This window comes from Benincasa hispida, chromosome 2, assembly GCF_009727055.1.
Source record: "Benincasa hispida cultivar B227 chromosome 2, ASM972705v1, whole genome shotgun sequence".
NCBI classification, from domain to species: domain Eukaryota; kingdom Viridiplantae; phylum Streptophyta; class Magnoliopsida; order Cucurbitales; family Cucurbitaceae; genus Benincasa; species Benincasa hispida.
In genome coordinates, this window is record NC_052350.1 from 6814019 (window position 1) to 6828448 (window position 14430).

The 14430-nt window shown below is 33.1% G+C and overlaps 1 protein-coding gene and 1 pseudogene across 1 annotated transcript; both read right to left on the bottom strand.

Moving 5' to 3' along the window:
- Window positions 1-897: 897 nt before the first annotated feature.
- LOC120071229 (plasma membrane ATPase 3) lies at window positions 898-9068 on the bottom strand. The gene is made up of 23 exons (XM_039023362.1): window positions 8581-9068; window positions 7309-7437; window positions 7120-7226; window positions 6911-7030; window positions 6717-6815; window positions 6471-6608; window positions 6212-6346; window positions 5933-6112; window positions 5426-5632; window positions 5221-5340; window positions 5002-5121; window positions 4785-4907; window positions 4570-4674; window positions 4334-4478; window positions 3769-3933; window positions 3406-3644; window positions 3042-3074; window positions 2830-2911; window positions 2337-2497; window positions 2002-2187; window positions 1729-1911; window positions 1469-1647; window positions 898-1268 (listed from the first exon to the last, which is right to left on the bottom strand). The coding sequence occupies exons 3-23, from the start codon at window positions 7180-7182 to the stop codon at window positions 1172-1174; spliced, it is 2880 nt and encodes a 959-aa protein (XP_038879290.1). The 5' UTR covers window positions 7183-7226; window positions 7309-7437; window positions 8581-9068; the 3' UTR covers window positions 898-1171.
- The window catches only part of LOC120071948, a 35035-nt pseudogene continuing 29097 nt past the window's right edge, over window positions 8493-14430 (bottom strand).

The window sequence follows — 14430 nt, forward strand, 5'->3', positions numbered from 1 at the left end:
ACTTAGCTAAACTATACACTACTTGTAGTAATTTATGGTAAGCTTAGCACCACATCGATATGGGGATCTCCTATGTAGGTCAATTCGGAAAGCGAGACCAGATCGAGAGAAACGGGTCAAAAGACCAAACCCACAAGGGGCCTACGACGACAATAAACACGAACAAAATCTAAACACCAACTAGAACATCAAAGGTCAATTAGGATGAGGTAGATTAAAGAAACACATTTTGTTCAACCAAAATTTGAGAAAGAGAATAAGGAACAAAGACACTAGAAGAAGAGAATGAAAAAGGAAACTATGAGAGTAATGTACAAAGTAGTGAAAAGGAAGGAGATATCGAGAGAATGAGTCCAACCTTTAGAATTAGTGATGATAAAATTATCTTCTTCAATCGACTCGTCTTTGAGCTATCTGTATGCAAGAGAGTCTATTGTGTCTTCTAGTTCTAAGGTGCACTCAATCCTTGTGTATCTAGTGTTTGTTTTGAATTTTTACAGAAATCAAAAAACTAAATTAGGAGTAATGTCGACCATGTGTGAAGTACAAACTATTACACTACTTATTACTTGAGAAATATTGCTCCAAGTTTGTTGATGAATCCATCCATGGTAGGAGGTTTAAGATGACAAATGATGATGACTATAAATTTGCTCTTCAAAGTGATAGTTTAGATTATAGGACGAAATCTTCGAAAGGAGGAGAGAATGATGTGAACAACCGAAATACTTCAAATCATGATTCACAGTTATTTCAAAGTTCTTTAGACATTGGAAAGCGGGGAGGTGCAACCGTTTGGGAGAGAGAGAGAGCAGAGGAGAAAAAAATTATATTTTCTTTTAAAATTTTAAATGTAACGTTAACAACAAAAAAGGTAATGCAATAAACTAATCTGTGTAGCTACAAAAAAAAAGTTGGTCGTAGAGACCTACTAAAGCATTTTTCAAAATGCAGAATACAAGGGCTACATCATAACCTTTTTAAAGTTGCTTTGCTAAGGTTGGGTAGAGACAAGTGATTTAGATATTCATTAAAATAGACATTATGACCCATTTAGAATACTAAACAAAATAAAGAAACTTTGTTTATGGTTTTGCAACAGTTTTCTTCACTTTCAAAACTACCACAGTTTCCTTGATTTACAGTAAGAGTGATCAAAAAGTGTTTCTTCTCATACTGTGTAAGCTTGCTGAATTGTGTCAATGTCAAGTCCTTTCAGCCTCACCACTGATTCAACATGGCCTTTCAGGGTGTGTAGTTCCCTCAACCTGAAACAAATATGGCCCAAGAACAACACTGAGAAGTGAGAAAGCAAGCATAATGATGCAGAAACCAACCTCTTTTATTCTAAATATGAAACACTTCATTCTAAGAGGGTTACAAACTAACCATCTAGATGTTGTCTCTTGCAAAGGAGAAAAAGAATTTATATCTGAAACAATTAGTTCTTCAGGTTCAGTGTATATACCTTGCAATTTCAGCTCTCCTTTTGGCTTCTTCAGCCATCTGATTGAGCTCGGTGAAGTGAGTTCGGTCGTGGAACATTTTGGCATCAGGTGCTTGTAATCCATGTAATGTTCTTTGCGCATGAGCCCATTGTAGCTCCCGTTGTTCCTTCCCGAAGTCCTTTTGCCTCGTAAAGGCAATCTACATGCCAAGAAATGACTCAATCATGACACAACTAATAGGAAAATCACATTAAGTAACTCAGCAGGGGGAGAGAGATACCCTCTGTTCGATAACAAGATCCCAAGCCCTCCCACTCAAAGCATATCGTATAAAGAACTTAATGAGATCAAGTGGTATGTAAAAGATAATGTTGTAAAGCCAGATAACACCAGCCCAACCCCATCCAATTCCTTCAATGGCAGCAAAGCTCCAATTTGCATAAACCGCAATTAAAGTAGCAATCTGTTCATGAGAGAAAGAAGAACCAGTTCAGTTCTAATCATAACTTTGCATACAAAAATCTATACTGAAGTTTAATGGAAGTCCACTCACCAGCTGTGCAACCAGAAAAGCCACAACCAGTAATAACCCAGGACGCTCCACATAAGACCAACTTCGAGAGCGTGTAACAAATATGAGAGCCTGACTTATAGTGCTTACTTGCAGATACACTGCTGATGCCAGTTTCCTAATGTCATCGTGCGCAGTTTTCTCAAGAGTTGCCACCCCAAAGACTCGCTGAAAACAAGCAAGTAAATCGGCTAATCAATCTAATAGAAGATCACTAGTTGTAAGAATAACTGACAAGATAACACAATTGCTGGCTGTCAACACTGATCATAGAGTTCTAAATGCAATCTTCCAATGGACAGATGCAGCTATCTTACTGGAAAAAAGTTTGTCTTATAGGCTGCCCAAAAGAAGATAACAGTCATCATTGCCAAGTAACCACCAAGTATAATGCCAGTTGTAAAAATTTCGGCCAGCTTCCAGCTATCAGGCAAAGGAGATGGTTTCACTCTATCCTTCGATATCGTCATTATTGTACCTATTATCACAAAGTTTCTTCAATTAATAAAAAAAACTTCTCAGTAGTTAAAGTAAGAACTTGAAAAACATTTCCAATTTGCTCTCGCAACAAATTAATCATCTTTTAAGAAATTCATATTCCAACCAGAAGTTGTAACAATCAGTACTTGTAGCTTTGAATGAAATTGCAAATTTCACACATCTTAACAAGGAGATATAGTTGGTTGGCAGCTTGCAGTGTCTATGGCCGAAATCTAAGAGTACACTCACTCAGTGATAAGTCTCATCATGTATATGATGCTAATGGCAATAAATTTTAGGGAGGGAGGGGGAGGGAATATAAATACGAACCATCATTGAGAATGGCAATGATAAGCACCATAAATGGAGGGAAGTCAAATTTCCATATGAGAGCCAGCAACATGAAACCAAGCTGTTGACAAGCAACATACAAGATAACACTTTTAGATCATGATATCAAAAAATACTTGAATGAATGGATTAACAAAAAGAATATAGAGATGCCAGGAATTTGAATCTGAACAGAACCACCATTTACTTACCACTATACGAATAGTGATTGAAACTGCATATATCTGTCACATAAAGAATTTTAGTTAGTATATATCGTCACAAACCTCTCTTCCATAACAATGATATAAATCAGATGATGAAGAATTGAAACTGCACATATCTGCTACATGCAGAAATTCAGTAAATATATCAACACATACCTCTTCCATAATTAATATTAAAAAAAAAGGGGGTTGGGTGGGGGGTGTCGAAGAAGAAGAAGATCACTGATTCACTACTATACAACACATACTTGAAAAAACTGTGAAAGTGAAGTTGAGGCATTATCGACAATAATTTTTCAAACGAGAAATGGAGCAAACTAAACAATGGGATATGAAATAATCTGCTTACAGTGTAATTTTTCATCCTCTGAAAGATTGCTCGGCTCGTCAAAACAGCACTAATGATAACACTCAGACCAGGCTCTGTAAGGACTATGTCTGAAGCACTGCGAGCAGCATCAGTAGCATCAGCAACAGCTATCCCTATGTCTGCTTTTTTAAGGGCGGGAGCATCATTTACTCCATCGCCAGTCATTCCACAGATATGTTTCCTTGCCTGCAGGCGCTTTACAATCTCATATTTGTGCTCTGGATTGAAAACAATATCAATGAATCAATAGAGGATAAGAACATGTAGTAGTGCATGAATGTCATGACTTCAAGAACTCTATATCTTAGAAAAGAGGAAAACTCATTGGGAGACAAGATTTACCAGGAAAAACACCAGCAAAGCCATCAGCTTTTTCTATCAGTTCATCAACAGGTAAAGCAGCAATAGACTCGTCCTTGTCCTGACCTAATAGAGCAGATGACGGATACATGTTGGTTCCCATCCCCAAGCGACGTCCTGTTTCCTTTCCAATAGCCAGTTGGTCACCTAAAAGGCAAAAAGGATCAGAAAACCTAAACTAGCCACACTATTCCCAGTTCTACGACGCCAAACACAACCAAAAAAAAAAAAAAAAAAAAAAAAACTAGTCAAAACATATTTTTAAAATTTCTTTCACATGAAGAAATCAACATATATGTCACCTAATATTTACATCACGTTCCCTTTTCGTGCATTCATTTATGGCTTTACTCTTAAATCCAATCAAACGAAGGTAACAGCTTGACGTTTCATCCAAAGTAAATTGAAGGCATATGAAAAATAGGGGATATTGGCATCCACGGTAAATCCAAGCCTTAAGATAAAAACTACATGTATTCATTTTTAACCCCGGTTCAGATGTAATGATGTTAACTTTCTCTACAGATTGGCTACCAAAAATAGGTACCAGTAATCATCTTCACATTCACTCCAAGATTTAAGGCCCTCCTTATTGTCTCGGCACTGTCATGCCTTGGGGGGTCAAAAAGTGGCAGAAGGCCAACAAACTGCCATGGACCTCCAGCACTCTCCTTCCTACCATCTGGAACTTCCTGTGTGTATAAATGACAACAAAACCAGTAAAAATACATTATAAAATAATATTAATTACAAGGAACAGTCCAAAATTGAGACGCTACATACCTGGTATGCCACAGCAAGAGAGCGTAAACCTCTTTCTGCAAACTTGTCTATCACTGCATGAACTTTCCTCTCAATCTCTGACTTATTGTGTGCAAGGTTCAGAATCTAGGATCATAATCAACAGACAAATAGTACAGTGAGCTGAAACTAATCAGTTTTTTAATTTCAGTTGGAAAACAGAAACATCAATACAACCTAAAATGGCAAATATATACCTGCTCTGGTGCACCTTTGCTGACTCTATGCATTTTACCCTCATGGTCTATGTAAGTCAATGCAGTCCGCTTATCAGTAGGGTTAAATGGAAGGAAGTGTACTTCTTGAATACCGGCACGAGCCTTTCAACAAAAAGAAATAGATGAATATATTATACTCGGAGTAGTTACATATAATATGAATCCTTGCAACAAAGCATGTACAAATCAGTGAAACCTCTTTTGGGTCAGCAAGCATCCCAACAATAGCAGTATCAATAGCATCTTGATTCTCTGTTCTTGATGCCCGGGCGGCCATAAGAACCACAGTATCCACATCCACTCCTTTAGCAAAAACCTAAAATTTTCAAGTCAGATATCCCATTCAGAATGACTTACCATAGGTTGAACGATATGTATGTAAATAAGTTGAACATGGCTACATTTCCTTGCAAACCTCAACAAGATTTTTGTCGACAGTTAGCTTGTTTAATGTCAGTGTTCCAGTCTTGTCACTGCAAAGCACATCCATACCTGCCATCTCTTCAATTGCAGTCATCCTCTTAGTGATAGCACCCTACAAGTAATTATTACAATATCTCAATCATTCATTTTTCATAGTTGAATTACACTTAACAGGAACTCTTGGAATCCTAGCAAACCTGCTGAGACAACCTATGAGAGCCAATCGCCATTGTCACAGAGAGTACTGTGGGCATGGCAATTGGAATTCCTCCAATCAGAAGCACGAGAAGATTGTCAATTCCAGGACGATATTCACGATCTTGAATTGGGTACATGACTATAATTTCTGTAATCATCCCCACAGCAATTGAACATATGCAGAAATTCCCTATTGCAGTTAAGACCTACAAGACAGGGAACAGGCGGAAATTAGGATTGTTTGGTTGTATTTCTAAAAATTCTCAAAATGAATATTAAAATATAATACAAATCGTGTTATACTTTAGAACAAAATACTGTTTTGTTTCCTGCTGCTTTTGTTATGAAAGTGAGTCTTAAAAACTATCCAACCAAATAAGCTCAATATAAAAAATGAAAAACAAATTATTTTCAATTTTTATCTCTAAAGATGACTTATAAACATACTCTTATCCAACACTAAAAAAAATCCACACATAACATAATTTACCAAAAGCTTTCTTTACCTTTTGGAAGTGTCCCACTTGATTAGTGGTGTCAACAAGGTGAGCAGCCTTGCCAAAGAAAGTATGAACACCAGTGGCAATGACCACCGCTTCAATCTCTCCTTGTTTACAAGTAGAACCAGAGTATATGCCATCGCCGGGACCTTTCGTAACGGGAAGGGACTCGCCTGTAAGAGCAGACTGCAAAATTCAAAGCAGGATTCAGAAAACTTAGTTTTTGGGGAAAATAATACCATAATGAAAAAAGTATATACATTTAGTCAGCAAACATGATCTCACCTGATCGATTTTCAATGGATCCCCGTCCAGAAGACGAGCATCGGCTGGAATAATATCCCCAAGTTTGATGCTTATAATATCACCAGGAACTAAAACCGATGCATCTTGCACGCTCCACCTTCCATCTCGAAGAATCTTTTATCAATATACATAAAAAGAACAAAATCAAATAAGCCAAATAACAACTTGTCTAAAGAGGCAGAGAAGAAGAGAAGCCTAATGGATCGAAATAATGAAGTAATTAGAAAATTGCAGTTACCTTGGCTTGGGGAGCTAAACTAGCCATTAGAGCAGCTGCAGCGTTACCGGCATTATTTTCCTCAATAAAACTAATCGTTGAGTTGATAAGCAACAGGGCGATAATACCAACAAAGTCTTGCCAGTCAGGAGGCTTTCCCTGCGCAAAAATGTATTATGTAATCTTAGTACAAGGACGTCAGGTAAAGATGAGATATACCGAGATAAATGACAATACCAACCAAAAAGCTGAGAGCTGAGCACTTACTCCACCATTTGCCAGTGCAATGGCCATAATGGCAGCAGCTTCCATTACCCATGAAAGGGGGTTCCACATAAACCCCAAAAATTTCAAGATTTTACTTTCCTGGAAAATTATTAGGAAGAAAAGCAAGACAAGATATTAGTATTTTAATTACTACATAACAAGGTTGTCAACATTAGAGGTGAGACATTGATTACCTTCTTCTCCTCAAGCTTGTTGTGACCAAAAATTACAAGCCGTTCCTCGGCAGCTGCTGTGGTAAGACCCTCTTTGCTACATCTCAGATTATCAAAAACCTCTTCAATGGGAATGTTTTCCTGCATTCACATGATTCTGAGAGTGAGTGCTAGGAAATTACTCCCACATGAAAACAAGCAAAGGCAAATAAATTGTTTAGATCTGTTACCAAGTCGACAGTTTCCTTCAATACAGCTTCCAAAACCTCAGGCTTCTCTCCTTTTTCTTCCATTTTGCTTTGAAGGTATAACGTTTACTCAAAATCGCTAATTTACTCTGCCCACAAACATAAAATGGTCACCAAATACTTCAATCCAACCCACCGAATACAAGGCAAGAAAGTGTTTCCCAAAATTACCAAAGGGCAGGAAACCAAGCTAGAAAAGGGTGACAGAATTTGAAGTCGATCAACGGTGAAAATTCTGGAGGAGAAAATGAGAAGCCCACCAGCTTCACAAAATCACAATTTTGCAGAAACAGAGAGTAACTGCATGTAGAGTTTAGAGCAGCAGTAGAGTGAGTTAATTAAAAAAGATATTAAATCCCCCATTAAATAATCTTTATGGAAAGTGCAAAACTTCAAACCTTGCCAGCACTCTAAGGAAGAAAAAAAAAATGCCATTCAATCTATCAATTAAATGTGGTCATTTTGATGTATTCATCTTCTATTTTCCCTTTTATATTGAAGTAGAATTTAAATTTAGAGAATTATTAGAACAGGGAAAATAGAAATGAGTTTAATAGAATATGTACTCAGAAAAAAGAGTAAGAATATGGATATAAATGAGTCAAAATCAATGACATTTCAATTTGATCGAGTCAATTTTCGTTAAAATCACATCATCAATTGTTCAATTAATTAAGACATACATTACTTCATATATTTAAATTAAGAATGATTCAATTACAAATTTATTTCAATTTAAAAAAAATAAAATTTAATCTCTATAATTTTTTATAATTTAATTCGTTTGATAAAAAGATGATAAAATTTTACTAATTTACATTATAATAATGACTAAATTCTTATTATAAATATATGCCTAAATGCTGACCTACTATAAATTATAGGGATGGAATGTACAAATTAACCATTAAAATAATAAGAATCTCGGGAGGATGGAAATAATTTACATTCACATGAAAATTCACTACTGTTTTTAAAAAAATTAAATATAAAACAAACGTTTTACATTTTAATTTACTTTTTTAATAGTAAATTTTCATTCCTCTTCGAAACTCGAAAAGAGATATTATTGATAATCAATTAAACCCAAAACTATTTTAACCTATCTGATTTTACATTTTTTTTAAAATCATTTTAGTCGGCGACAGGGTTTCGCGCACTTCTAAAATGGTCAAGCCCTGCCCAAATAAATAAATAAATAAAAAGTAACCCCAAACTCATTTCTTGATTAAAAATTTAAAAGAAGGGAAAAAAAAATGATCTGCAGTAGCTCTAAACAGGAATTATAGTAACAATACGGAAGGTAGATGGAAAAAGCAGAATGATAATAATAAAACACGAAAAGAAGATGATCTTTACGGAATTGAAATCCAGATTAATAGCATTTCAGGATTGAAGTCCGAAACAAGAATTAAACTAAGAAGTATGAAAGAAAGCAAATACCCAGGCACTGCTATGTGAGACGCAAATCCCAATGCCAGATAATGATTTGCAGTAGCCCTGGTGAGAAAGATTGAGATGTCTTCAATTCCGCCGTCAGTAACTCCGGTGGAACACTCTAGTACAGCTTTTCGAAGTTCAATCAGAGGAACTCGAGCTAATCTGTAGCCAGAAAAAGATGAACACTGGATTCGGGCACTAGGCGGTGGATGAAGGCCACCATTTAGGCATCTTCCGGACAAACACCGAGTAAAGTAAACCAAAGAGGGAAGAAACTGAAAAAGCAGAGAGAGAGAGTGTATGAAGAATATGGAGAACGTGAAGGGAGAGAGAAGAGATGAGGTACGGTTGAGTGATAAACAGAGAGAGTTAAGGAGGGAGAGCAATTTGTGAGAGTGAGGGAGAAAGAGAATGAAGGAAATAATGAAAAGAAATGGCCAGTCGTGGGCTGAGAGTGAGGGAAAATGACACCATTAATGGAGTCCACACACAAAATCAACCAAATAGATACACATGTAATATGTATATATATATACATATGGGCAAAAACTTTGGTTAATCGAGCTGCATCCATCTTTCGTATGACAATATATTATATAAGATTTTTCTTTCTTTAAAATATATAATTTTTTTAAAAAATTATTTGTGTGTTAACGAAAAAAATAACAAGTGATTAAGTGCATCCTAAAATACATCTAATCATTGCTTATATATATATATTGAAGGTCACAACTAATAAAATGAATCTAGTTCAACGATAGTTATTAAAACATTTTTTTAAGTTTGATTAAATCTTTTAAAAATTAATCTTTATTTTTTGTCAAAATGAATATAACTTTAGAAGTTAAAGCATCTACTACTCATAGTTCCAACAACACATATATAAAATGGTCTCTCGAACAAATTTGAAGGTAAGTAGTTACATGTTTACTATGTTTTATAATTGTTTTTCGGTCTCACATTCGAATTTGGATTATGTGTTTTTTAAATGACTATTTTGATTTTTCTAAACTTCATTATGATATTTATACTTATAAAAAGAATAAAATTTGTTGAGCATAGTATTCTTGTTTAAGACTTAAAAAAATACATAGAAAATAAATAGATGAAAGGATTGAAAAAGTCACTGTGAGAATTAACATATACAAGTTTTAAATGTACATAGACCGAAATGAATAAAAAACACTAGAAGTATAATACTAAAATGAAGTCACACTTTAAAAAAAAAATAATGTCTAAGCTTTATTTCATTTTATTCGATATTATTACTTTTACAAATTCTAACAATAGGTTCATTAAATTTAACGAAAAAAATACAATAAAATTTTGAAACCTATTACAAACCATAGTAAATATAACAAAATATCATTTGCTATATTTATAAATATTTTTATTTATTTTTTAATATTTGAAAATACCTCACAATATTTTTTTATCCGATATTTGGTGGAGCATTAGGTTATTTTTTTTTTATAGATTATATGTAACTTTCTCTCTCGTTAGTTCTCCCCAATATATATATATATATATAGGAGACGATATTTATATACATTTATTAAGTAAAAAGGAAGATTGGAAATTTATGGAAAATGGTAATAGATGAGGATAGAGGTAGAGCTAAAAATAATGAACCGCACATGCTTGCTTTTACACCTTATCCTCATCCAATAACTTATCCCTTTCAATTCTACAACTGCCTAACAATTACAACTTTGGTTATATTTTGCAAATCATCCCATCAACTTTGTCACAATATCTTCACTTATTCTATATTTCTCTACCCAACAATGAGTTAACAACTTAGGCATGACAATTTATACGCATACTTCATTATTAATTATTCGTATAGTTATATCTATCTATACAATAGAAATTTATATTTATTGTTGTTTTTTAATTCAACGAGATGAGAGTATAAAAGTATGATAAAAATAGATCCCTACAAGCACGTGGGACGAAAGAGTAATTAAACGACTTTTAACCTTATGCAGTTAATCTTTCATATTAGATAAATCTTTTATGGAAAAAAAAATACAAAAACTGTCAGATGGTAGTTTCTTATTGGACAACCCCTGAGATGCATAGAGATAAGAGTAGCCTAAATAAATGTTTTCACTCTCAAAGGTAGAAAAGGACATTTGAATATTTTGACAAGTTTAAGAAAAGTGTATAATATCTATTTGTGTTAGTTGTTCGTGTTAATATTAGTAATTGGGTAATAGGTTAGATTAAGATAGTTAGGAAATGGTGGAGAAATCATGCGTATTTGATGTTTGGTAATCCATATCATGCATATTTGTGGTTGTACCTAACCTTCAATTTCAACCACTATTTACAAATGGGATCACCATCTTTGATGTATGTCATTGGGCTCATAATAACTCTACAATATAAATAAAATCTTTGACACCATCAACTTGGTGTCCACAAATTCATTTATTGGTTTGGAAAAAAAAAATCAATATCATTGAGCTTCTAAATTTGGTGCACCCACTTGAAAATTAAAAATAAAGTAAAGGGAGTTGTTTGGATTAAATGCTACAAGCAGAGTTGTTTAAAAAGAATTTGGCAAAAATATGACACTCTTGAAAACTATTTGTAAAATATCATTTTATTTATTTTTTTTTTTTTTGTCTTGTTGGGTTGTGTAAATTTCATCAACCAATCAAGATTTAAACCAAATTATTAAAAAAATATATGTATATTAATATGAATTTGCAAGAAACTAAATATTGAAAAGATAAAGAGGAGTAATTTAAAAAAAAAAACAAATATAGAAATTAATGTAAAAAGAAACGTTTATAACGTAGATACAGATTTTTTAAAAAAAATAAAATAAAATTTCAATTTTGTTGATTTCACTGAAGATGTCATCTCCAGTTACAAGTTTCATATATGTTGTATTTTCGGAAGGGACGCAACTCGAAACAGGGAAAGAAAAGGGAAAAAGACCGTATTTTTGCCAATAATTTTAAGAGTGCTCATGTTTTTACTAATTTTAGTTGGGTTTAAGTTCAATTTGTTTCATATTAGTTAAGTTGAAGAATGGGATGGACTCGAAGCCTATAAAAGAAGCCTATACTTTGAGTTTCAAGTCGTTCCAGTTAGAAACATTTTAAGCTCGAGTGTACTAACTCTAGTTAAATTCTTGTTATGTATTCTCTAGTATGAGAGTGAAAAAAGAGTATGAGTGGTATAAAAGGCTTGAGAGAGCACTCTTGTTATTGGGATCTGGGAGAGAATTGTTCTATGTGATTATAACAATTTTTTGTAAAGTGAATTTCTTTTTAGTGGGTCGTAGTTTTTCTCCAAGTTGAGAGTTTTCCATATAAATTTGTGTGTTTCCAGTTTTATTGTTTTTCTTTAATTTATCTGTTATTATCTTATGTTTATTCTGCCGTAGAAATGAGAGTTTTTTTTACTAACAAGTGGTATCAGAGCCATGTTCCTAACTTAGCTATGTCGGTAGAATCCTCAAACGTTGAACAAAGATGTATAATGGAGCCTTGGAAGTAGTCATGGTGTGATCCGTGGGTGAACTCTATTGGATAGGTGGTGTGGTCGAGCAAAGAGGAGCTAGTCTAGATAATAGATGGATGGATGACTATTTGAGAGGAGGCTTAGTGGTCCTTTGTTTAAGAAGAGGATTGTTGGAAATGCAATCAAAGTCCCACATTAGTTAGATAAAAGGATGATTGTGGGTATATAAGAGAGACAACTATTTTCATTAGTTATATAAGGGGAAATCATAAAATGAGTCATGTCTTTAGTTTCAAGTCGTCTCATTAGAAACATTTTAAGCTTGAGTGTGATAAAAATTTTGAGAAAGTGTTCTCTAGTTAAGCAATTTTATTGTTTTTCTTAAATTTCTCTTTTATTATTTTCCATCAGTCAAGAGCACTGGTGCAACATTTAATCTGATGTTGTTTCTTTTGGTTAAAGTAAAGAGAGGAAAAGGTCTTTTGCTTGGTAAATAGATAAAGAAATTTCTTTGTATTGTCTTTTACTTACATTTTGGATTATTGAACTTTTCCCTAAAAGAACACAAAACATAATAAAAATGATTAATCATTATAAAATGTAAAAATATCCCTATTTGCTTGGCAAATATGTTACATTTTTTATTCACAATAAAATGTAAAAATAATTAATCATTATAATATATTTTGTTTAGAACATAACAACGGTGTATTTTGGGTGAGAACTATTTTATGACTATAATAACCACAACTTGATATAGTAAATACTATATTGTAATCCTCAATACATTTGTTACAGTATTTACTATTTGCTATATTTTTTACTATTTTACCGCTACTATAAATTGGATTATATGACGTTTTTCCAATGTTAAGTAAAGAGTATACTTGACACTTATAAAAGCGTCGAGTATTCGACTATCAAGTATAATGTGATAACTTAATTCTGAAAAAACGTCAAGACAAAAATTTCTTGATATAATTTTCGTGTCAAGAAAGATAATACACTTGACACTGATGACATGTCAAGTGGATTAATGTTTGACATTTGTTACATATCATATGTGATTACTCTTGACATTTTTTATATGTCAAATATATTTTTATCTTGACACGAAATAATGGCCAAGTTATTTAATTCTTGACACATTTTTAATGTAATCTATGTTTTTTTTTTCAAATTAAACATTCGAAATTAATTTATATTTTTCATTTCTTGCATTACATGGGTTCCAATAAGGCAATTTCATCAACTAAAATAAACAATTGTACATATTTCATGTCTACATATCAACTCAATATATCCAACGTAACTTAACAGTTCCATTCTTCTACTACTTTTCATGTATATGAACGATTCCAAAATTTACAAGACCAATCCATAATAGTACATACTCTATCAATTCGCCCCAATATATGATAATTCTAAAATTACAAAAATCAATCCATATGTGCTATATATTTCAAATTTCACAACACTCAAATATATCCTCCACCATACATTTTTTTTAAGTACATAACCTATAATAGCTATGAACAAAACATTTATACAAAAAAGTTTTAGGGATTCTCATGTAACCACATACACAAAATTTATAGGATGTCCGTCAGATGTAGCGGCCTAAATATTCAGCCCATTCCACGCGTACTTCATCCAATTGAAGTTGCGAGTACGAGCTCCCTGTATCAATCTATAAAACATATAAAGTCAATACACTATTTATAATGTTACAATATAAAAAGTAATTTGATATTCTTCTCTTTAGTCACGATTTCTCGCATATATCTCATAACATAATACCCACATTCGAGAGTTCCCACTTGTAAAGGACACTACAATACAAAATCAATAATTAATACACATCATACAGATACATTAAATATACATCATTCTATTAATTTTTTTAATGCTCTTATAAGCCTTTACTGTTTTTCAGGATGTGGTTTTTCGAGTCTTTTGCAAATTCTTTTGAGACTGAAAAATCATCATTGCCCTATATTTGCCAAAGAGTATAGTATAATATTCAAAATGAAATAAACTTTACACCAAAAAGAAAACCCAAGCAAAATTAGCTTACATATTTGTCATGTATTTGATATCTTCTCGTGAATTTGTTCTCAATGAGTCAAGATAGTACACCACATCATTATACACATTAATAACAATTAATGACCAATGATCACTAAATAAAATACACAAATAATTAGTAAGGAACATGAAGGTAGCTCATTACATTAACATTTTCTTGTACTAAAAGCACAGAATATTTTTTACTCCATCATAGACCAAACATGCAAAATTTTCAATCTAATTTTCTCATATTCCATTATTTGGTATACAAGTTCAATGTTCCCAACACAATTCCACATTAGA